Below are 22,200 nucleotides of genomic sequence, written 5' to 3' on the forward strand. Positions count from 1 at the left end.
ATCTGTTACAGAAGCTGTACATAGCCATAGAAATATTCCTGTTCTCCCACTACCATTTTAAAATGGATTGGTAAGATTCTAACTGTTACCTTGAATTTCCACTTTCTGGAGGAATGTTTCATATGCAGTTCTGTGTAATGGCTCCTCTGAAGACAGTGTTAAGTTATATAGCTGTGTATTCATCAGTAGGGCTAATAGATGATTTCCAGTCATGGGGTGAGGATAGAGAAATCTGCTGAATGGAGATAAAGAGCAGAACTTGGGTCATATTTCGAGCATTTTAACGATCTCAAGTTTGCCATTAAAAAGAGGAAGGTTTTTAGATGCTTTTCCACCAGACTGTGCTTCACGTCCTTATGAGAAGGATTCACCTCCTAGTATTAGTTCCTTCTCTTTGGAGAGGAGAAACTGTGGCTGTTCCAAGGGACAGGTGCCTGTTGAGGGCATCTCAGCATCTAAAATCCTCTACCAAGTGCAGGAGGAGCCAAGCAGCTCCTTTGGTGCCTTGCTCTGCTGCATTCCATGATTGGTGTCAAGTGGAGCAGCTGAGATTTTCTTTAATGTTTCTCCCTGCTGGAGAGAGCCTGGGTCCTGGCCAGTGCATGGCAGCATTGCAGCAAGGAAGGCAATCCTCTTTCTCTTCTAATTAAGTGGATTGCTGTGCTCTAACATCTGGAAAACCTGGGGCTAAATGGGACAGAGCACAGGGCAGGAGGGGAGAGGTGTGTGTGTGTATATATATATATATATATATATATTTGTGTGTGTTTGTTTTCACGTTTTGATGTAAAATGAGAGGCTGCTTAGGTTATCAGGCAGAGCCCAGCGAGTTTGCCAGACAGAATGTAATTAGGTATCTGTACAAGTGGACATGGTCTTAAATGCTGGATAAATACAGCTTTATTCCCAGGTATAAATCAGACATAATATTGCAGTAGAATCCCACTGGGTTCCTGTCACTGGCTGAAATCTGGGATATGACAGGTCTTTTAGAGGGATTCTGCTGCTTTCCAGGTGCAATTGCCATTGCAGAGATTGGTACCATCTAAACTGTGTGGTCTGGTGTAAGGGCTTTGCAGATATGGCAGTAAGCAGTTCTGCTTCTGAAGACAAAAAAATTCCCAAGTACAATGTTAAAAATAAAAAAAGCTTATTACAATTTATATGCATTTATATTTATTGTAATTTATCAAAGCCATACTTCCCTGTAGAGGGCTGAAACTGCAGAAGAAGAATTCTTTTGTAAGTAACTACCTCAAAGTACTTGGTTTTGGTTCCCCTATGCCTTGATGGAATAAAGCGACTTCGAACTGCACTTTGTTGGAGTACCTGAAAGTTTAATTTGAGCAGGCATCTCTGGTTCAGCTGTCCATTAGGCTTGCAGACGAGAGTGCTCCACTCAGCTTCTATCTGACAAGCGCCTCATTTGTATGTTAATGTTGAGTTGTGATTTCCAGGGAAGGCATTCAGCGTGTTGTAAAGGGCCTTACTGGCAGATTGCAGCTAAATTGATGCTCGACTCACTAAATATTTACCCTACACATCCCACTTAATATGTCCAAAACCAGGCATACTGTGAAATCCTGAAACCTGATTCTGTGCTTATGAAAGTCAGGAAGCTGGTAATGTCAGCGTGGAGCCAAGCAGAGCCCCGGCGCTGCCAGCACTGCCCCAGCCTCTCCCTGCAACCTTCCCGTTCCCATTCTGTGCCACTGCTCCCGCCCGGGACTCCCCTGGCTGCTCCTCAGTGCCAGGACAGCGCTGCCCCCATCTTCTCCCATCCACAGTTCCCACAGTCCTGCTGCCCCTCCCTCTCCAGAGCTGCCTGGTCCCTAGAGGATGCATCCTGAGGCACAGCTGAGGAGCGCTGTGGCCTCACCAGCTCCTTGCCACGGGATAACCACTGGGAGAAATATTTGGGGTAGGACAGCCCTGGTAGTGCCTTTGTGTCTGTGCCCTCAGACATCCCTAAGGTGCTAAAGCTGGGCCAGTGGTGAGGGCTGGCTTGGAGCCCTCCCAGCTCACCTGTTTGTTTTTATTCCCAAGCCTGTTCTCCCAACGAGTTCCAGTGCAGTAACAAGTCGTGCATCTCCATCATCTTCGTGTGTGACGGTGACAACGACTGCGGGGATGGCAGCGACGAAAGGAAGTGCTCCCCTCTGACCTGCAACCCCAACGAGTTCCAGTGCAACAACAGCGTGTGCATCCCGGAGCTGTGGGTGTGCGACAACCAGCCCGACTGCGAGGATCAGTCGGACGAGTCCATGGAGAAGTGCGGCTACGACACCAAGGCCCTCAACACGTGCGCGGCCCACGAGTTCCAGTGCGGGAACGGCGAATGCATCCACCTCAACTGGAAGTGTGACGGGGACGAGGACTGCAAGGACAAGTCTGACGAGCAGGACTGCCGTGAGTGTCTGCAGGGGGCTCTCTGGGCTGGGGGGAAGGGCCAGGAGGCTGCCCAGGGCTGTGTTTGAAGGCAAGGCTTTGATGTCTGAGCAGCAGCTGTGCCACACAAGGAGCGCTTGTGTCCCACATGACGTGGCTGGGTGCCCAGCCCAGCAGGGTCAGGTATATTCCACACTCCTTTTGTGCTTTTTCCTTGAGAATCCAGAGAGGAGGTCTAAGAGCTGTTGGTTGGTACCGTGCCTCAGAAGAGTTCTGTTTCACTAGAAAGACAAGGAGTGAAAAATGGGGAAAATGTTCAAAGCCCTCAGGCTGCTTGGTGGGGTCAGAGCCTGGAGGTTAGAAGCTGCTATGCTAAAGGGAATATATGATCAGCAGAAAAAAAATAATTCATTTTCTGCCTCTGAAGTTGGAGTATACTGAACAAGGCAGTCAAGAGAAGTACCTCTGAAGAATCCAGTTTGAAATGCATTTTGAGCTTAGCTTGATAAAGGCAGAGAGCTAATAAATAATGGATTTCTTTTCAGCTGGCTTTATGCATGTAACAAGCTGGTGTTGGTATGTGTGGTATTTTGAATGTTTCATCCATTTTTAGACACTAAACTGTTCAAGCTGGTCACTTACCTGAGGAGGGAGGGAGAAGAAAACAAGAGCAAAGTGTTTTGCTAGAATATTCATAATGACAAGATTGAAATTAAATATTTACATAGCTGTTTATATTTAGCAGCTCTGACATTGGGCCACCTCTAGGGAGGAAGGCAGCAACCAGCTGCAAACCAGGGATTTTTGCAAGGTATCTAAGAAAATGTATCACTTTTGCCAGCACCATCTCTTCATACCCATGGCAACACCAAGACCAGGCTGCTGAGCAGCAGTGTGGGAGAGCCCTTCAAGGAGCTGGGGATCAGGCTTTCCTCCAGGCAGAGAAGCAGGTGTAAAGTCAGTGGCTTCTTTAACAAGAGAAGGGTGTGGTGAGTTCTAACACCACTGTTTGCACTGCAGGAGAGCAGAGGCATGAGCCACAGGTTGCCCTGGAGCCGCTGTGCCTTTAAAATTGCCAAGGACTCTTTTAAGAGAGGCAAGAGCTGAATAGGAGAAGTCAAAAACGTTTTGTTAGGAAGAGAGCAGCTTTGGCTGCTGGGTACAAGGCTGTTGGCCCCTCCCAAGGAGGGGTGGATTAGGTAGGCTGTCTTTTCCTTCATCTCCAAGAAGGTGCTGAAGTTGCTCACAGAGGTCTTGGGCAGCAGGTACCCAGGCAGTACTGCCAGGATCTGAAGGACCACGGGGACCGTGGAGTCAGGAGACAAAGTTGGTTCCTGGCTCTGTTTCAGGAAGGCCATGCAGAAGCACAGCTGCTGGAGATGGGCACTGCTGGCTGGTTGGTTTGGTGCCTGTTTTCATCCTGAGCCCTCCCGTGGACAGTCCTGTCCCTGTGTCCCCTCCAAATCAGGAGGCAGTGGCAAGGGCCATGTCACAAACAAAGGTGAAGGACTGGTGTCTGGTACAGGGGACTCCAGCAGAGCTGATCCCTGTCCCATGGGATGCAATCCCTGCGGTGACAGCAACCTGGAGGATGGCTGAGTTTGGACAGCTCAGGAGAGCAAAAGGTGAGCTCCCTTCTATTGCCAAGTGGAGGAAGAGAGGAGCAGCTCACTGGTGGTGCTTTCTGATTAAATGCCTCTTAAATTTCAATCCTGAAATGTTTTAAGTCTTTTACAGGCCCCATTTATTTTGACATTGTGCTGGGTGAGAGGAGTGGGACTGTGCCCATGTACCTTCCTGAGGCAGAGGGCCCCTTGTTCCCCAGCTTCTTTCCTTGGTGTGACAGGCACCAGCCATGTCCAGCCATGTCAAACTGCTGAGCAGTGAGGAGCACAGCTCCACAGCCTCCCTGAGCTGCAGAGCCTCAGCCAGCAGCACTTGCAGAGGCAGCTCCCAGGACACAGCTGGACACCGCTGCAGCACAGCACGGTGCTGACAACCAGTGGAGAAAGGGGGAAATGTGGCAGAAGTGACTTGAGAGAATTCTGAGTAGTGGAGATTTCCAGAAAGTCTCAGTCCAACACAATGTGCAGTTTGTCTACCTGGGAAAAACAAGGATGTGAGTCTGCCTTCAGTCCTGTGGATTGGGAAACAGAGGGATTCCAAGCCCCATTCTTTTAGCTACCTCTGCACACAGTGCCTGGTTCTGGTGGCAGCCCGGTGCTACAGCAGTGAGTGAGCCCACAGCCATTTGCACTGCATGGATGGGATTCTCTGAGGCAGCAACCAAGAGAGGCCTTGCAGCACTGAGTGCTTGTGTAGCTGATGTGTTGGCTGGGTCAGAGCCAAAATTCATGTGGCTTCCCCATCCTAAATGCAGCTGTTGCTGGGGTGCACCTGCCTGCAGTAAGGGACATTTGGGAGCTCTGGAAACTCAGTGTCACTGTTCATCTGTTGGACTGAAGAGTTGAGGGAACTTTCTGATTATTTTCCTCTGCAGAAATTCTCTGTTTGAGATCAGAATCATGGGACATGCAGAGAGTTACAGGTGTGTGACACAGCTCTGTCCCCTTAGCAACGGGGATGGCACATGGGCCCCTTGGCTGGAATTTATTAAAACTGCAGATCCCACCACTACATCTTCTCTTGCAAATAGGGATCATATGGGGTTTGTGCAGTATCAACAGAGAGATGGGAACTAATGCTTTAAAAAAAAAAGTCATGAGGCCATCAACCATCATTTGTTATAAACATTTTGGATTGGTAAATGAGTAGAGTAGAAATGAAGGGTGACAATTGGTGAACAGGTTTTGGCAGCGAGACAGCAAATAAATGGGAAGGAATGAGTAATTTCAGGAAAGCTGTGTGAGAACATTGGGTGGCTGGGGTTTTTTCCATAGCATATATATTCAAATATGTATATATGTATATTTATAAAATGAACATTAGGTTAGATTTATTAGTCTCCAAATCTGGAATGGTTATATTTTAAAATGTCCTTTGCAACTTGCATTAGGGCATGGAGGAGGGAGAATAAATAATGCTTACAACTGACAGCAAGAAAACAGACCCCTTGAGACCTGACCTCACACTTTCCTGCCTCTGTCTCCCCATCTATAAAGTGGGATTGATGCATTTTGCAAATGTTGGGATTTTCTTTTTTGGGGAGGAAGGAAAAAAAAACAGAAACCAGAAGAAACTGAGGCTCAGGTTTCTGAAATAGAGCTGCTGAATCTGAGCGATGCAGCTTTGTGCCCAGGATTTGTAAATGGGAAGTGTGTCTCTTTGAGGAGGCCTGTTAATTTAGCAGGGCTTTGGTAATTAGTTTTATATTTGATTTGCTGAGGAGATGGCTGTAAAGCTACTGAGATTTCACTGTTTTAAACCTTCTAAATTAGGCACAGCAGTTTTCTGAATATCTTGTGCAAATAAACAGCACAGCTTTTCCCTCTTCTTGGGTTATTGCTTTTCCTTGGGAATGGCCTTAATGGGAACCTGCTGTCAGCTCTGCCAGTGGGGCTGAGATGAGTTAGTGCCTCAGCTTCAGGATAACATGGAATTCTCCTCAAAAATGCAGCAAAAATTAGAAATGCCATACATGCATTTTAGTGCCTTTGTAATCAGTAAGAGCCATTATTTTATCTGCCTTTTTAGATGTCTGTGAAGAGGCTCAGGGGCTGCTCCTCAAAGGTCTGAACTTCCACAGCTCTGGTGGAGTGAGAACTGAGCCAGGAAACCCAGCCTGGTCTCCAAACTTCTGTCTCTTCTTGAAGCAAAGCTTTGTGCAGTGGAGTACAGCCCCACATCTGTGTTTTGCAGTCTCTGTAGCAACTGAGCTAAGAATTGTGCTGTCATTTTTCTCTCAGTCTTGTGGTGCTTCTGCAACATTGTCTTTGCAATTCATACAAAATTCTCCTTAATTTTAATTCATTTTAGGAATAGAAACCTTTTTGTTCTTAGCATTTAGCTATAACTGCTTTTTAGAAGAGCTTCGAAGATTACAGTGGAAGACAATTACAGGTTTTATAGCAGCTGTCTTCCAAATCTGGAGCTGTTGTCACACAGATTTACTTGATGAACTGGAGACCTGTTTCTGCTCCAGAAAAGACAAAACCCCATTGGCTTTAATTACATGTTACCCTTTTGTGAGGGGGTATTTTGTGTATAAATACACTAATATTATAGTCAGAAATAGAGGACCATCCTTCCTACCTCCACACAGAGAAGTTGCTAGAGAAAAGGTGAAGCAAACTGGTTTTCAAGTTAGGGGTGAAGACAAGAAATAATTGTGGGAAAGGAATTTTCAGTGAGACAACTGAAAAGCCTTGCAGTGGCCAAGGTTTAGCTTGGTAGAAGTCAGGGTTTCCTGTGGAGGAGGGTGCTTTCTCCATGGTCAGGGCTTCCCCAGGCAGGTGGCTGTACGTGCCAGGAACAGTTTAAGCAGAAGTGACTCTGCCTCCCTGCAGGAGTTCTTGGTGTCACTTCCAGACCTGTGGTCTGTGACTCTCCCAGAACACAGCATTATTTCCTTCCCTCCTTCATTTTTCTGCATTTGGTAGAGCAGCAGATCCCATGTGCTTAGTTTGGAGCTGCTGTCCCAGATGTCCCACTGAGGTTTCCCATTCCTGTGCCTGGGTTTATTAGCTGAAACGTGGCAGCACAGCTGGTCCCATAACTGTGCTCATTGCTTGGGATTTTTTTCTCACTTTGCAGCTTTTTATGAATATAGTGCATATGGCTTTCCTCTCCAAGGAGCAGCGCTATTTCCAAACATTCCTCTTGTGAATACTGTGTATTTCTAATGACAGGGTTTCTCCTTTCCCCCTCCAGCCCTGCAGTTGTGGCTTTTCCTGTCTCTGGTGCCTTTTGCTGGCTGAAGATGGACTAGAACTAGTCCAGTGAAGCAGTCGTGAACCTGGATCCTGCACCCTGCAGGATGCAATCACCAATAATCTGGAGTCTTTGTGCAACTGATACTTTATGATATTGCTGCTGGCTCACTTCATGTCTGCAGCTCTTCCTGGGTTATCTGAAATTACTCATTTTTATATTAGAACCAGTTTGTCAAATTGTCAAGGGCAGTCTGCAGAGAGCTCTCACCTCCCATGTAGTAACACCAGTGCTGGCCTCCCCCCAGTGCTCAGAAGCAGTGATTTTCTGTCAGCCCACACCAGGACACAATCATGTGATGGAAAGGCTGGAATCAGGAACTCTCCAGGGTGTGCTGCCTTAATAGGATTTTAAGAACACATCCAATGGGCCCCTCAGAAGGAAGCTGCTAAACATGTCCAGGAATGAGGAGCCTGTTTTGCCAGGCTGCCTGAACCCTGTGTCAGCACAGAGCTGGTCCCAGCTAGGGAGGTCTCTCATTCATGGTAATTTGGGAAGGGATATATGACTCCTTTTAGCATGGTCTGTGCAGGAGTCTGGTTTATATTTTCCCCCAGCTTTGCAGTTTATCAGATCCAGTTTGAGTTCGTTATAATCTGACCTGGACAAATAATTTCAGGCATGAAAACTGGGCTGATATTGTGGAGGTGTTTAGGGCTGGAAACCCCATGAAACATCGCAGTGCAGTGGAGCTCTTCTGCCTTCCAGTGGGCTGTTGGCTCATGGATATTTGTTAACCTGATGATTGTGTCTCATTGCTGCCTTCATCCCTGCTGTGACCACACTGCTTTGGCAGAGTCACTGCAGGTCTCTTGCCTGGGCCTTAGCCCAAACATGTTTTGAAATGTATCTGAAATGTAATTTTTCTGAAGGAAGGAGAGCTGAGGAGTAGGTGCCTTTGCCTACCCAGAGTCACTGTATACTCCCAGCTGGAGAGCAGCCTGGCCTCACACAGACTGCAGCCCCAGAGCTGTCCACTGCTGGGAGTTTTGCTGCCTGCTTGCTTTGTTCTGTGTCACCTGAGAAACTTCACTGCCAGCACTGGGTCCGTTTTGCCTGGGTGTCCTCATATGGGCTTTGCTGTTGTTTCCCTAAGGATGTAGAGAGTGATCTGGGACAGCAGAAGGGCACAGGAGAACAGTGGCTGAGGCAGCTGCTGCCTCTGTTGCCTTGGTGGGAACAGCCAATACTCTGACATTTGCTGATGGAGGACGCAACCCCAGCAGTGTCAGAGGGACATCGCTGATGGGTACCACACAAATGACTGAGTTTTGTGTGGCTGATGCTTGAATGTGTTGTCTTAAAGCTCTGGTGACCTGCCAGCCCGATGAATTTCAGTGTGGTGATGGGACCTGCATCCATGGAGCAAAGCAGTGTGACAAGGTGCACGACTGTCCTGACAACAGTGACGAGGCTGGCTGTGTCCAAGGTGGGTACAGGAGCTCCTTGTACTCCGTGGGATAAATCTGCCAGGGCTGGTGGCCTCTGGAAAGGGAAGAGGCCTGTGCTGCTCCTCTGGGCCATGCCAAGCTGCTTCCTGTACAGTTTTAAGCCATTTCTGCAGTGGGATTGCTTGGGAGAGATGATTGTGCTGACCAGGCAGACTGCATGACTTGAAAAGTTCTTTGCATGATGCTTAGACTCAATGTTCATTTGCTTAATCCCATCCCATTTCTGCTAATGATGCCCTCCTGAGCTTTATGTCAGCCTGTTTGTTGTCACGAGCCTCATCTAACTTAGATGCTTTCCTCTCTTGCCCAACATGACAGAGTCAGCATGTGAAAGTCCCAGCAAGTTTCAGTGTAAGAGTGGAGAGTGCATTGACGGAGGCAAAGTGTGCGATTCACATAGAGACTGCAGGGACTGGTCTGACGAGCCTCTGAAAGAATGTGGTACAGTACTTGCCTTCTACGTGTTGCTCCTGTTGTAACTGCTTCCCCTCTTCTCCATCTGCTGCTCACAGCTTTGAGTGTAACCACATGTAGCTGCTAATGCTATTTCTCACTCTGCTCCTCTTTCCTTGCCTTTATTCTCTCATCACCCTTCATATGAATATAATTAGTAGCTTAGTCTGATCATCTGTAAGTTTGAACTGTGCCCTTCTCCACTCAATTTTTATTCTTGGAGGGATGTCTGAACTGAGCACGGGACTAGGAATGAGGAATTCCCTCTCTCCCCAAATACTGGTGTCCTCCACAACACGTACCAGTTTATTTAGCCTCATTGCCTAAATTATCTTTGAATTCTAAGATGATGATAACACCATAAAAATATAGTGTTGGGAACATGCTTTGAAGGTGAAAACATGTAGAATGGCAGGCAACCCCTGAGAGAGGACTTCAGCCATTTCTGGGTTGTACACATTGTTGCTGCTTCCCTCAGCAATGACAGCAGGCTGCTCTCTGCAGCGCCCTGCCAGCTCTGGGCTGTGGGAATGCCAGGAGAGTCGGGGCTGTTGGAGCCAGGGGAACAGAGCTGAGGGCACAGAGCTGTGCCCTACTCCATAGGACAGCCCTCTCTTGCCTTTCCTACCAGACATTGTGGGCACCAGCCCCAATCTGCAGCATTACTCAAACACCAGCATTACTCAAACACATTTGTTGTTTTCCCCAGTGCAGAGATGTCTCCAACAGACATCTCCTTCCATGACATTATGGAGCTCAGTGGCTGCCCCCTAAATAACTCCTGTTCAGGAAGAACTGTCAGTCTGTCCCTGTTTTAGACAAGGAAGAGTGTGTGCATGCCTAGTGAAGATGCTCCTACCTCATGCTTCCAGTGTGCCCTTGCTTTCTTCCACTAATCCACATCTCCCTGTTTCTCTGAGTGGGTGTTGCAGTGTCTGTCTGTGGAGGTCTCCCAACAAAGCTGGCAGCCCAGTTTGCCATAGGAGACTGGGCAGTGGCACGGCTGGGCTGGTGCTCAACCTGGGGTCATGGTGCCATGACTGGTGCAGCCCTGGGCTGGCAATGAGGTGTTGTCTGAGTTGGGAAGCAGAGAAGAGCCCCCAGGGGAAGGTGTTTCTTGGAGGGCACAGTGCTGTGGGTTGCTGTGACTGTAATGCTCACACACAGGTCATCCCCACAGGAGGCAGAGGTGCAGGACACACTCCCCAGCTCAGGGTGTCTGTCTGGCCATGCTAAACTCTGCAGTGCCCTCTGAGAGTCCCCTGGAAAAGCACTGCAGAAGGCAGGACAACACTTGGCTATTTTAGTCAGGCAAACTTGCTCCATTAATTATCTGTTGATATCTCTCTATGTCCCTGCTAGGAAGGTGAAAGCATCCCAGAGCTGAGTTGGATTCCTTCTGGCATGGTATTTTCCCTGTCTTACTGGCTTAATTGGGTGGTGGTTGTTTCCATTTTCTTCCAAGAGCAATGATTTATTTGCTCTGCTGTGCTGCTCACCTGCAGTGTGCAAGGAAGCAAGAAGTAAAAGATAAATGAAAAATTTGCCTTTAAATTGCATTATAGACTGGAGCAAATCAGTTTTCCTTGTTCTAGTGAGTCCACTATATCTGAAATCCCACAGCTTCTGTTCAGCAGTCTTCCTTAAGGAGAGAACTTTCTCTTCACCTTTTGTAGGTCAATTACAACAAGAAGAAATGTCTCTGACAGGAAACCAGCTTTTCCCAACTTCTCATTCAGTTCTACTTTTAAGAATCCATTTATTCTGTTTTTCATTTCAGCACTTGAGAGCAGGATCAGACAGGTGGCCTTAGAAAAGGCCCCAGGAGAGGATGGGGGCTGTTGCTTTGTAAATTGCACACTGGGGCTGCTGGGGGTGCCAGCAAAGACTGTTTGTGGGAGGACTGTATCTCAGTGCTAATGGAGTATCTCTGACAGACTGCACTTCGGTGTTTTCTGGAATTTTTCACATAGATCATTCCTTGGAGCTAGATGGGAAAATAGTAGAGTATTTCAAAATAGCTGGCCCCTGGGAGATGAGAGTCCCCCAGCATGAATTATTAAAGCTCAGAGAGACTGTTCAGAAAAGTCAACATGAACCAGCGCATGGGGAAGAAGGAGTATGCTGGCGAGAGCCCTTAGGTCCCTTGGAATTTTCTCACATGTGGCAGAACAGCTCAAAGCAGCAGCTCTCTGAAGGGATGAGATGCAGAGACTCACATACACTGTATCCCCAGGGCTCCCCATTCATTCAGCCACTAGCTTTGAGTCCAAATGATCCCCCAGCGTTGGTTTGGAATAATAAAGAGCAAGAAAGTGATACAGTGGAGGCTTCCTGTCTCTGAAGGCACTCGTGCTCTATAGGGCCTGTACCAAAACTGATAGAAATGGGAAAATTTCTGAGGAAATCTCTTAATTTTATTCAAAGCCCCCGTTTGTCATAGGTGATCTGTGTATCCCCTGCAGGTGTTAATGAATGCTCGATGAACAACGGTGGCTGCTCACACATATGCAAAGACTTGAAGATTGGTTACGAGTGTGAATGCCCGCCTGGATACAAGCTTCTGGATAAAAAAACGTGTGGAGGTAATTGACATGCAAACAGCAGTCCCTTGTGTTTCACCATAGAGAGACGTGATTATATTCACTTGAGCATTGCTCCATCACAGATGGTTTGATTTCAAGTTATTGATGGGTTTCAAACACTCCTTTCAGACATAGATGAATGTGAGAATCCAGACGCTTGTAGCCAGATCTGCATTAATTACAAGGGAGACTACAAATGTGAGTGCTACGAAGGATACGAGATGGACACCCTGTCCAAGAACTGCAAAGCTGTAGGTAAGACAGCGCCACAGGCATGAAAACTCTGCTTGCTCAACAGCACAACTCCGCTAAGAAAACACGCTCACAGAGCTGAGGCAGGGGAACGGAAACAAAAGGAAACAGGAAAATCAAGCAAAGACATTTCACTGTGAGCAGCACAGAGCTGCTGCAGCAATAGCAGATGCGTCTCTAGGCAAGAACTACTGATCATGCAGATCAGAATATTTTAACAGTGTACAGAGCAAGATTGCAGTCACTGCTTGGCTGTTTGAAGCTGAAACTAGAAAAGAAAGTCTCTTGACAGGTGTTATTGAAAACAGTGCAGCAAAAACATTTTGTGGGAGTAGTATTGAAAGAAAGAAAACATCCTGATTAAAACAGGGTATCTGAGCCAGCCCTCCACCCTCCCAGATGTAAGTCACCAAAATCTGGCCCAGGATTTTGTGCTGAAATGAACTGAAGACGAGGCCATTCCCCAGAGGCTGTCCAAGTGCCAGTGTGTGTCCAGGTACCACAGGGTGCCTGCATGTGACAGCCCTGCCTCTGGAGCAAGTTTCCTCTTGCTTCCAGTGTGGTGTAAAGCTTTGGTACAAACACAGCTCTCAGTGACTGATAATTCCATTGTTGTTTGAGAAATGAAAGCTGAATCCAGCCCTTGGGACAGCTGCTGAAGTGACAAATGTGCTGATTTTCTGTGGTAGGCAAGAGCCCGTACCTGATCTTCACCAATCGCCACGAGGTCCGTAAAATAGACCTGGTGAAAAGGGACTATTCCCGGATCATTCCCATGCTGAAGAATGTGGTGGCACTGGATGTGGAGGTGTCAACAAACAGAATATATTGGTGTGACTTGTTCTACCGAAAAATCTACAGGTAAGGGGCAAGAGAGGATGTGTGTGTTGGTCCCTTGCCAAAGCTGCACTCCATCTGTATCCCCTAAAGCAGTCCAGAGAACAGTGCAGGGCACCTGAGGCTTTTCTGCCCTGACAGGATAACCTGTTGTGGCCCAGACTTAGTAATCTTTTTTAGGAATTGATAAAGACATCAGAGGCTTGTGCAATTATCTCTTTGATAATACAGGATGACTTTTCATCAATGCCAGATCCTGCTGCACTCGAGCAGTTAAATCTAGGGCTCTCGTTTCCTGAGCCATGGATACTGCAAAGCAGGGCTGAGGTTGCTCCTGCACTGTGAGTGTTGTATGGGAGGCCACAAAGGACCTGGCATGTGGAAGCACAAAGCAGGCAAATGGTGGGAGCGAGGAGGCAGCCACACAGTCACAAGCTACTGCCCACTATAGCCTCTGGTAGACTGGATTTAAATTCACAGCACCTGACCACAGTACACATTCTGTAACTCTCATTCTCACTCCTCCTTCAGCTGTTTTTATGGCATCCGTCATAGTTATTATGTGTCGGGGCTTGTGAGTGTGCTTAGCCAAAAAAGCATTTAATTTATGTGCTGAAAATCCCCCGTGTATATTCTGATTTGCACAGCTATTGCAGCTTCTGCAGTGGTTTGCTCTGGATTTCAGCTAATGATCAGGCACAGGCTGACTGCTGTCAGCACGTGGGAGACATTGCCAGGGTTTCTACAGGCACTGGTACTCCCATGCCCTGCAGGGATATCTGCCCAGGCTGTGCTGGGTATGGACTGCCAGCAGCTGGGCAGGTACCCTGAGGGGCCTGTGGGGCTCTGAAAGTGGGGGGATAGCTCAGAAGAAAGCTGTCACCACTCACTGGGTATGTCTGGGCAAGGGCTGAGTTCATCCAAGACACTGCTCCTGCAGCTCTCCAGCAGCAAATATGCTGGAGTCCCTGGGAACAAGCAGTCTATGGTTGAGAGGCTATTGCAAGGTGAAAACTGTGGTACAGGAGGTAATCACTGGCAAGAGATCCTGTCTTTCATTACCTCACTTGACTTTCCAGATCCTGTCACGGTGATGTCTCCTTTGGGGTGTCAGATCTTATACAATATTTAGTTACTGGGAGAACTGAAAAGTCACCTGTACTTGAGCCCTTCCACTGTGGAAGCTGCAGGAGCCTCTTGCCTTTCCCTCCTGTGCAGGCACAGGCGAGAAGCAGGGAACATGACTGTTCCACTGGCAGGGGATTACCTGGCCTGGAGCTGGGCACTGAGAGCACGGGGTGCTCGTCACTCTGGAATACTGGAATCTTGGGAGCACTGTCAGGTGTCCATAGAGCCCTGAGGTACCATCCCTGTGGTGCTGGGTCAGAGACAAACCAAAACCATTCTTGTAGAGAAGATGCAGCGATGTGCTGGTCATTCAAGCTGACTCTGCATGGCCATTCCAGTCCTGACTGCAGACTGTAAAAGTGTCAGGAATTCCTGGGTTTAGATGTTTTGGTTCCAATGTCTAATGTGATATTGGAGAACTCAGCTCCCATATAATTCACCTTCTCATTCCATCAGCAAAGGCAGGATGAGCAGTGAAGAGGAAGCATCTTACAATTTCAAACATTTGGTGTGAGGGGCAGAAACTTCCTGCTGCTTTATAACTGTTCTAAGATGTACTGAGTTATTCTAAGAGCCAGACTAAGCTTCTGCAAACTCAGAATAACTCATTTCAGTGCACTCAGCAGAATTGATACTGAGAGCAGAATCAGCCTGTGTGGTTGTAGGAGCAACATTCCAGTTATTTATGAAACATCCATGTGGAGTCTGCTGCCTTTCATTATCGTTTTGAAAGATTTTGAGGCTGCCACTAATATTTAGTGAACATTTTGTTTGTATCTAGTGAAATCACTTGCCAAATTAATGCAGCTTCATGAATTCCTTTGATGAGTCATAATTAGCTACACAGCTCGTAATTCTGCAGTACATTTAAGTACATTTATTGCATGCTCAATTCAACTCTGTTCAGCAGAGCTCTGGAGATTATACTTTTAGTGTCCAGAAATCCCACAAATCAGTGCTGTTGAAGTTAATTTAACATGCTGGAAGTCAAATGTTTTCCTGAATTGTGCAGTTATAGTAGGAAGCAGGTAGAATGATGAAATGCACAGTTCCCTACCGTGGAAATGCTGCCATATGGGAATGGGGATATAAGAGGCTGTAGGAGAAAGCAGAAGGTTGCAGGAGCACCATAAGGGCTCCTGTGTCAGCCACGCTGCCCCTGGGCCCAGCTCTGGGAGCCATGTGGGAGCCCTGTGACCTCCTGTCCCTGCAGCGCCTACATCGACAAAGCGAGTGACACGGCCGAGCAGGTGATCCTCATCGACAGCCAGCTCAACTCCCCCGAGGGACTGGCCATCGACTGGGTCCATAAGAACATCTACTGGACAGACTCTGGAAACAAGACCATCTCAGTAGCCACTGCAGATGGAAGCAAGAGGAGGACACTTTTCAACAGTGACCTCAGCGAGCCCAGAGCCATCGCTGTGGATCCCACACAGAGGTAGGTGTGCACACCCCAAACTCCCCTTTGCCAACAGACACATTCCAGTCGCAAACCTGGGGGTGGTTCTCATCTCACCAGCACTCAGATGCCCTTTGAGATGCATCCTGCAGTGGGACTGTGGAGATGCTTTAATTACCTTGGCAAGGTTCCTGCTGTTAAAGTCAGTTCAGGGCCAGTTCACGTGTTCAATTTGCCTGAGCTGGTCCCAGCACAGAGGCTGTGCTGGGAAATGAAGTCAGTCTGACTTGTGTTTGGGCTGTTTGGATGAGTGAATGCCAGGTACCTAACAGGCACAGCAGCAGAGTTTTCAGGGGTTAGTTACTGGGATGAGATGCTGCATTCTGGTGCAAGTTTTGTGGCAGATTACCCAGTGGGAGAACTGCATGTGGTTTCACCAGAGGAATTAACTGCTGTAATAAGGAGAGAATCTTTGGCACCTCGTACTGCTATCAGCAGTGCAGGTTTCTTAACTGGAGTCCAGGTTATTGCTTTCTTACCTCTGCCTCTCTCAGGTTCATGTACTGGTCTGACTGGGGAGACAAAGCCAAGATCGAGAAGGCCGGTCTGAACGGCGTGGGGCGGCAGGTGCTGGTCACCGACAACATCGAGTGGCCAAACGGCATCACCCTCGGTAAGTGCCCAGCTCAGAGCTGCAGCACCCACTGGGGCTGAGGGAAATCTGGTTTTATTGTTAAGTGGGAAAACAAAATTGTAAATGCTCAAAGGCACCTGCACACACAAATCCTAAACTGGTCTGTCAGTCACTGCTGCTCACAAACATGAGTTCCTTTATCTCAGTAGCACAGACAGAAAGTCTTGCTGTAGTCAGAACTTCATACTGCAGGAGCCTTGAGTTGCTTGTCATTGTGCCTTAAGGCAAAAGGAAATTTTGGGGAAGGATGCAGAGCTGTGACAACTCTTTAGGAGTCTGAAAAGCATTTGAATCCTTGGTGTTAAATGTCTCTGTACCTGGGCCTGTCTCAGGAGCAGTGTCAGGATCCTGCACTGGACTGATGAATGGTGCACAGTGTATCAGGGAGAGGGACAGGGCCTGCAGAGCCCCTTCCCTGTCACCATTCCCTGCCTGCCCAGCTGCTCAGGGTGAATGGAGCCCATCAGAGGGCTGTGGTGGTTCTCACTGCCACACCAAGCAGCTGAATGGGAAGGAGATTTCATGGAGCAGCAGGGAACATCCTGCTCTGGAGTTGGAGATGTGTGTTTTTAACATCATGCAGATGTGAGGTTCTCTGCTTGGCTTTAAAAATGCTGGCTGTGGCAAGGATGGAGGAAGAAATGCTGCTGCCGTTACGTACTGCTGAAGTGCTACTGCTGTGAACAAATAATGTTATCATTTAGTAATTAAGAAATTAATTAATGACTTGTTTAATTATATAACTGGTTTTGTTGGCTCTCATCCACTTGCATTCTGTTCAGTGAATCCCATCCAAAATAAGTGACTTTGCTCCAGAAAGAGGAATGCAGTTCTTAGCATTCCAAATAACATTGGATCCTTTCCTTCCACTCTTACGTGCACCCTCCCCAAACCTGGCTGGTTGTGGTAGGACTGTCCCCACCAGCAGATGCCCCCACCCTGCAGCATAAGAAGGGTTTCCTGCTCCAGGACTCCACTGAAAATGTGTGAATCTCACAGCTTCTTCAGAGAGGTGTTTTACTGGAATCTCAGTAGTTGTTCTCCAGCAACAACCTTGGGAGGGATGAAGCTTCTCACTCAGGCACTGATGGAGAGAATCTGGGAAGCCCAAACTGCTGCTTCCCTGCTGCTCCTGGTAACAAAAGAACCTCATTGTACAAAGCTGTCAGTCAGGCATTCCCCACACACACAGAGCAGAATGTTCCTCCTTTTTAATCTTGTTTATAGGGTCTTATCCCAGCATATCTGGGCACTGATTCAAAATCAGAACTAGTGTTAAAAAAAAAAGAGTCCCAATAATAAAGAGATTAGTCATGCTGCCAGCAGGAAAAACATGCTGGGCAAGAGCAAAAGAGTTGCAAGAGCTATGTGTAATTTTGCTTCATTGTGTTTTACTTTCCAGATTTGCTGAATCAGCGTCTCTACTGGGTAGATTCCAAATTGCATTCACTGTCCTGCATTGATTTCAATGGCAGCAACAGAAAAGTTCTGATCTCCTCTGTGGATGATCTGAGCCATCCTTTTGGCTTGGCAGTGTTTGAGGTAAGACTGGAAAACGGATGCAGAACAGACTGGAGCTTGCAAGAGGTCTCAGAGCTCTTCTTGATTAAAAGTTCTGCCTTTTGCACAGCACAGAGCTCAGTGAGGGCAGCTGCTGCTATAGAAACCGATGAACCTCGTGTGGGTTCAGCAGGGAAATTGGTTTTAAAGCCCTTAATCAAGAGCGAAGTGTTGTCTCATGCTTTTACCTAATGCAGCACCAACGCATTAAATGATATGGGGAACAAAGGCTTCAACTTTGGCACTCACTGTAGGTAAGTCATAGCACAGAAAGGTCCACTTGGCTTCTGGCTCAGGAAAACCCTCATCCTGAAATCCCTTATTCCTCCTATGTGAATTGTGTGATATCTGGGCGTCTAACTTTGGGCATAGGTTTCTCCAGGTCATTGTTGCTCTTTAGTGCTATCCCCATCAGCAGCATTGGGAAGGATCTCTTGGGTTATTTCACCTCTCTCCATCCTTCCTGGTATGAATGGCTGTGTCGAATAACAGACAACTTTTGCTTTTGCTAAGCTGCCCTTGTTGTCCAGCAGTGTGGCTTTCCTTAAGGAAATACACATGGGTTTAGGGGGCAGCAGCACACACAGATGACCAAGCAATTAAACTGCTTGGTAATAATGTGATTACTGGGTACCCCTTCCACCAGCAGTTCTGTATCTTCAGGCATAGTATGCCGTGCAAAAGATAGTAATATAAAAGAGAAATAGGTGCTCTAGGCACTGGCCTCTTCACAGATACCTGTTTAATGCAGATCTTACCTTAGGAAAGGAGAAGAAAATCAGCAAGGTAACAAATGTTTCTAGTACACAGTGTGGTCCTTTGCTCATGATCTACCCCAGCTTACAAAGAAAAAGCAGTTCAGAAACAACACAGATGCAACTTGTCTGTACCTTACCAAATTTCTGCTCCCTCACCTCAGTCACAGACCTACTCAAAATGACACAGCACACTGTAAACTTCTAGGAGTGCTGGGCTTTTGAACATTGTCCAAAATAGAAAAAGGCTGCAGACAGAAGTAACGTGAACAGAAGGTGCCCCAGGGTAGGAACATGGTGCACTGACTCTGTGACTGCTGGAGTTTAATCCAGCTCGAGTAGGATTTGAGCAGGCCAGGTCAGGAATCTGTGCATTCCCTGCAGGACAGAGTGTTCTGGACTGACCTGGAGAACGAGGCGATCTTCAGCGCAAACAGGCTCAATGGCTTGGACATCTCCATTCTGGCAGAGAATCTCAATAACCCTCATGACATCGTGGTGTTCCATGAATTAAAGCAGCCCAAAGGTAAGAGGTGTCCTCAGGATGTCATGGCCCTGAATCAGGTTTGTTTGAGCTGGCAAATGAAATGCTCCCTGATGGTTCTTGATGAGAGAGAATGCACAGGTAATAATGGGAAATCAATGCCTAATGTTTGAAGTTGCTGCATAATTAATTCAGCAGCAGCATTTATTGAAGAATCTGCAATTTGCTAATAGCTGTTTAATTAGCATCTTTGATAACAGTGAGTTACTCTTGTCACTGTGATGCTTCCCATTCATTATGCATTTGGGAAGTTTTTACAGTACTTTGTAAGGTTCCACTCTGCCATACAAATTGTAAAGATGCTTAACCAGCCTGATAAACTGAGGTAGGGAGGGGGAGAAGGTCTTTTCAGAGGATCTGATATTTCTTTGCCAAGGGCAGGAAATAAATTATTAGAAAAATAACTTGTCTTTTCTTCCATCCTTGAACAGCTCCAGATTCCTGTGAGCTCAGCCCCCAGCCAAACGGAGGCTGTGACTACTTGTGTCTTCCTGCACCTCAGATCTCGCCCCATTCCCCCAAGTACACATGTGCCTGTCCTGACAATATGTGGCTGGGTCCTGACATGAAAAAATGCTACAAAGGTAAACACAATCACATCTCCATTTCACTGTCCCAACAAAATCATACTTACAGTGAATATACTTCCTGATGGTGAAAACACAAACACCAACTTCTGTATTCCACTCCTTGCTGCCCTCGGAGCACAGCGGCACTGTGGTGTCCTTGCTGAAAGCTTGCTTGTTTTGGAAAGCTTAACCAGAAAAAGATACAGCAGGAAGGGGAGAAAAAAGGGCTAGGGACCAGCACTAGAAGTGTGACTAGTCAATAAACCATTAAAATTGATTACTCATATATTGATATATTGATTATGTAATATATATAAGCAATGTGTACTTACTTATCTATTTAGGTATCTATATATCTATCTATAGATGGATACCAGTTCTGAAGAGGACACAGTTGTTGCTGATATATCCTGAAGAGATGAGTGGCTTCACTGTAGTTTTTCCTAACATGCAATGAATTCCTGGTACAAATTCAGAATCTTAGGAGGTTTTCAAAAACCCCCAAGTTTGTGAACTTCTTAGCTACCTTCAATACAGACTGCTTTTTTTATCAGTTTCAATTAATCAAGCTTGAGTTCAGGAAATAATTTCTGTAGCTTTAGGCAGAGCACTGTCAATAGTTTGACTACCTGGGAAATAGAATTGGAATTTAGTTTCTGCTTCTCTTCATTAAAAAATCCTTTCTAAATTTTTATCACCATTTGTGATTTGTTTGGTGTACTTGCTTTAACCAAATTTCATTGTTGCTCTTGGTTTTCAGACCTTCCAACCACTGCAACTCCTGAAGTGGTTTCCACAGCCACAGCATCCCGTGCTGACGGCACCACGACCATTGCTGCCGTACCTGGCAGTGCCAATGACACCACTGGAGTTGTCCCCAAAGCTGTACCAGAAGCTACAATCACCACCCCAAGCCTTCATTTACCTTCCACCACATCCATCTTGATAGACTCTGAGATGACCACTGGAAACAGCAATTTGTCACAGCACTGTAAGAGAATGAGATTCCTTTTCTTCTCCTATATCACAATTCCTCATGCACTGATGGGAGACCTAACCTAATGTCTGAATTCCAGAGGGCTCAGGTGCAGGCACACCCTGGTGCACAGCAGGAGACATAGCTCCTGTCTCTGCAGGCACCTGGGCTATGATGGCTGCTGTAATTCCAGTCACTTGGCATGTCAAGGAACTTGTATCAGCTTTTATCCAAGGCACATGAACAGCCCTGAGAGTTCACATCAGCCCTTGCCTTGGCACAGTACTGGCTCATCCCAGCTTCAGTGCTGCAGACAGTAGAATGGATGATTCTGGAGGTGCTTCACCTATTTTAATTGTTTATAATCTGATCCAGCACAAGTTCTGGGTGAAAAATTCCCCCTGTGCATCTTTAGTGCTGCTGGACATATGGAATCACTACAGCCCAAGACAAGCTGCCTCTGGTTTGTGTGGCTGTGCTTGGCATGTTAATGTGGCCTCATCATGACACAGGTTTGAAGTTGTGCATTATTTATCAGAAGAGCATCCCAGTGGAGAGCACTAATAGGCTCTCCTCAGTGGAACACCAGCCTCAATCTCAGAGCTAACAGGCAATCCCTCCAGGTGCTGCTGCCAAGGCAAAGCAGAAAGGCTGAACTGCTATTAAAAAAAAATTCTAGTCCAGAGAGAAGATTTTGCTCTGCAAGAGCTCAAACAGACATGTGAAAAAACAGTGCAATGCTGTTTTCCCCCGACTGTTTCACTGTTTCCATTACATCTGGAAAGCAGCAATACACCACCCCTGTCTGCAGAACTGTGCTGCATGGGGAAAGCACAGTCCAATGGCTAAAATGTGTTTGGTTCTCTTTGTGCAAGTTTCTTTCAAATGCATTGATTACCTTTTTAATAAACCATGGAAGCAAAGTGCTTTTATTGTCTACTTTGGAAATAGTGTGGCTTTTTATTAAGTAAATAACTATGTAATGGAACAGCCTGCCACAGGGAAGTATTTAAAAGTTGCATGAATTGGTGTATCAAAAGTACAGTTAGTTCCTCCTCTTGCAACTCCTGATATTTTAGCAAAAGTAGATTTTCTCTACTGCTACCCTATATGAGAGCTCAGAGCAAACATTTTAAAGTATAGAACTTGAAATGTTATAGTGAATTTTTTTTCAATTATATTTTTCCTGTATTTGCTTTTTTCTGAATACAGTATTGAGTTTTGGGACCACTCTTGCATGCTGGGGCAGGCTGCAGCAATGAGGGATAGATGTGTTCACTAACTCCTTAGCTATAAATAATAAAAAAGGAAAAAATTAAACAGAGAAGCTGTGTAGATGGCTTTGAACTACATTCTTTTTCTGACAGCTCAATAAGTCATTCATTGTGTCAGTACTAGAAAGTGTTCTGTTGTGGATTTTTAGGAATGCTATTCACCATCCCCTGATGCATGCAAGGCATTTCCATTAAATGTCAGGTTTTTAAAACTGGCCTCCTTTCTTGTGTGAAAAATTGGAGGCCCAAGCACAGTCACCCATTTCTGGTCAGAGCTGCTCTGACAGCCCTGGAGCCTGGAGTGTGTCCTTCCATGGCCTGGAGCTCTGGGCTGTCCCTGTCCCCCAGCGAGGCAGCAGCACTGCAGGAGCCTCATTCCTCAGGAGAAGGAGCTCAGCTCAGCCCAGATCCCTGTGCACTGCTCAGTGTCACCAGAATAATT

General features: G+C 46.7%; 1 protein-coding gene across 1 annotated transcript in view; it reads left to right on the forward strand.

Moving 5' to 3' along the window:
- Positions 1-22,200, forward strand: part of LRP8 (LDL receptor related protein 8) — a 169,763-nt gene that overhangs the window by 143,825 nt on the left and 3,738 nt on the right. The window contains exons 5-16 of the mRNA XM_084210968.1: positions 2,047-2,409; positions 8,585-8,707; positions 9,048-9,170; positions 11,648-11,767; positions 11,897-12,022; positions 12,709-12,880; positions 15,198-15,425; positions 15,941-16,059; positions 17,483-17,622; positions 18,780-18,921; positions 19,371-19,523; positions 20,269-20,499. Coding sequence (XP_084067094.1) covers positions 2,047-2,409; positions 8,585-8,707; positions 9,048-9,170; positions 11,648-11,767; positions 11,897-12,022; positions 12,709-12,880; positions 15,198-15,425; positions 15,941-16,059; positions 17,483-17,622; positions 18,780-18,921; positions 19,371-19,523; positions 20,269-20,499 — 2,040 coding nt within the window. The remainder of the gene's footprint in view (positions 1-2,046; positions 2,410-8,584; positions 8,708-9,047; positions 9,171-11,647; positions 11,768-11,896; positions 12,023-12,708; positions 12,881-15,197; positions 15,426-15,940; positions 16,060-17,482; positions 17,623-18,779; positions 18,922-19,370; positions 19,524-20,268; positions 20,500-22,200) is intronic.

The sequence above is a fragment of the Fringilla coelebs genome (genome assembly GCF_963513975.1).
Source record: "Fringilla coelebs genome assembly, chromosome: 9".
Taxonomy (NCBI): Eukaryota; Metazoa; Chordata; class Aves; order Passeriformes; family Fringillidae; genus Fringilla; species Fringilla coelebs.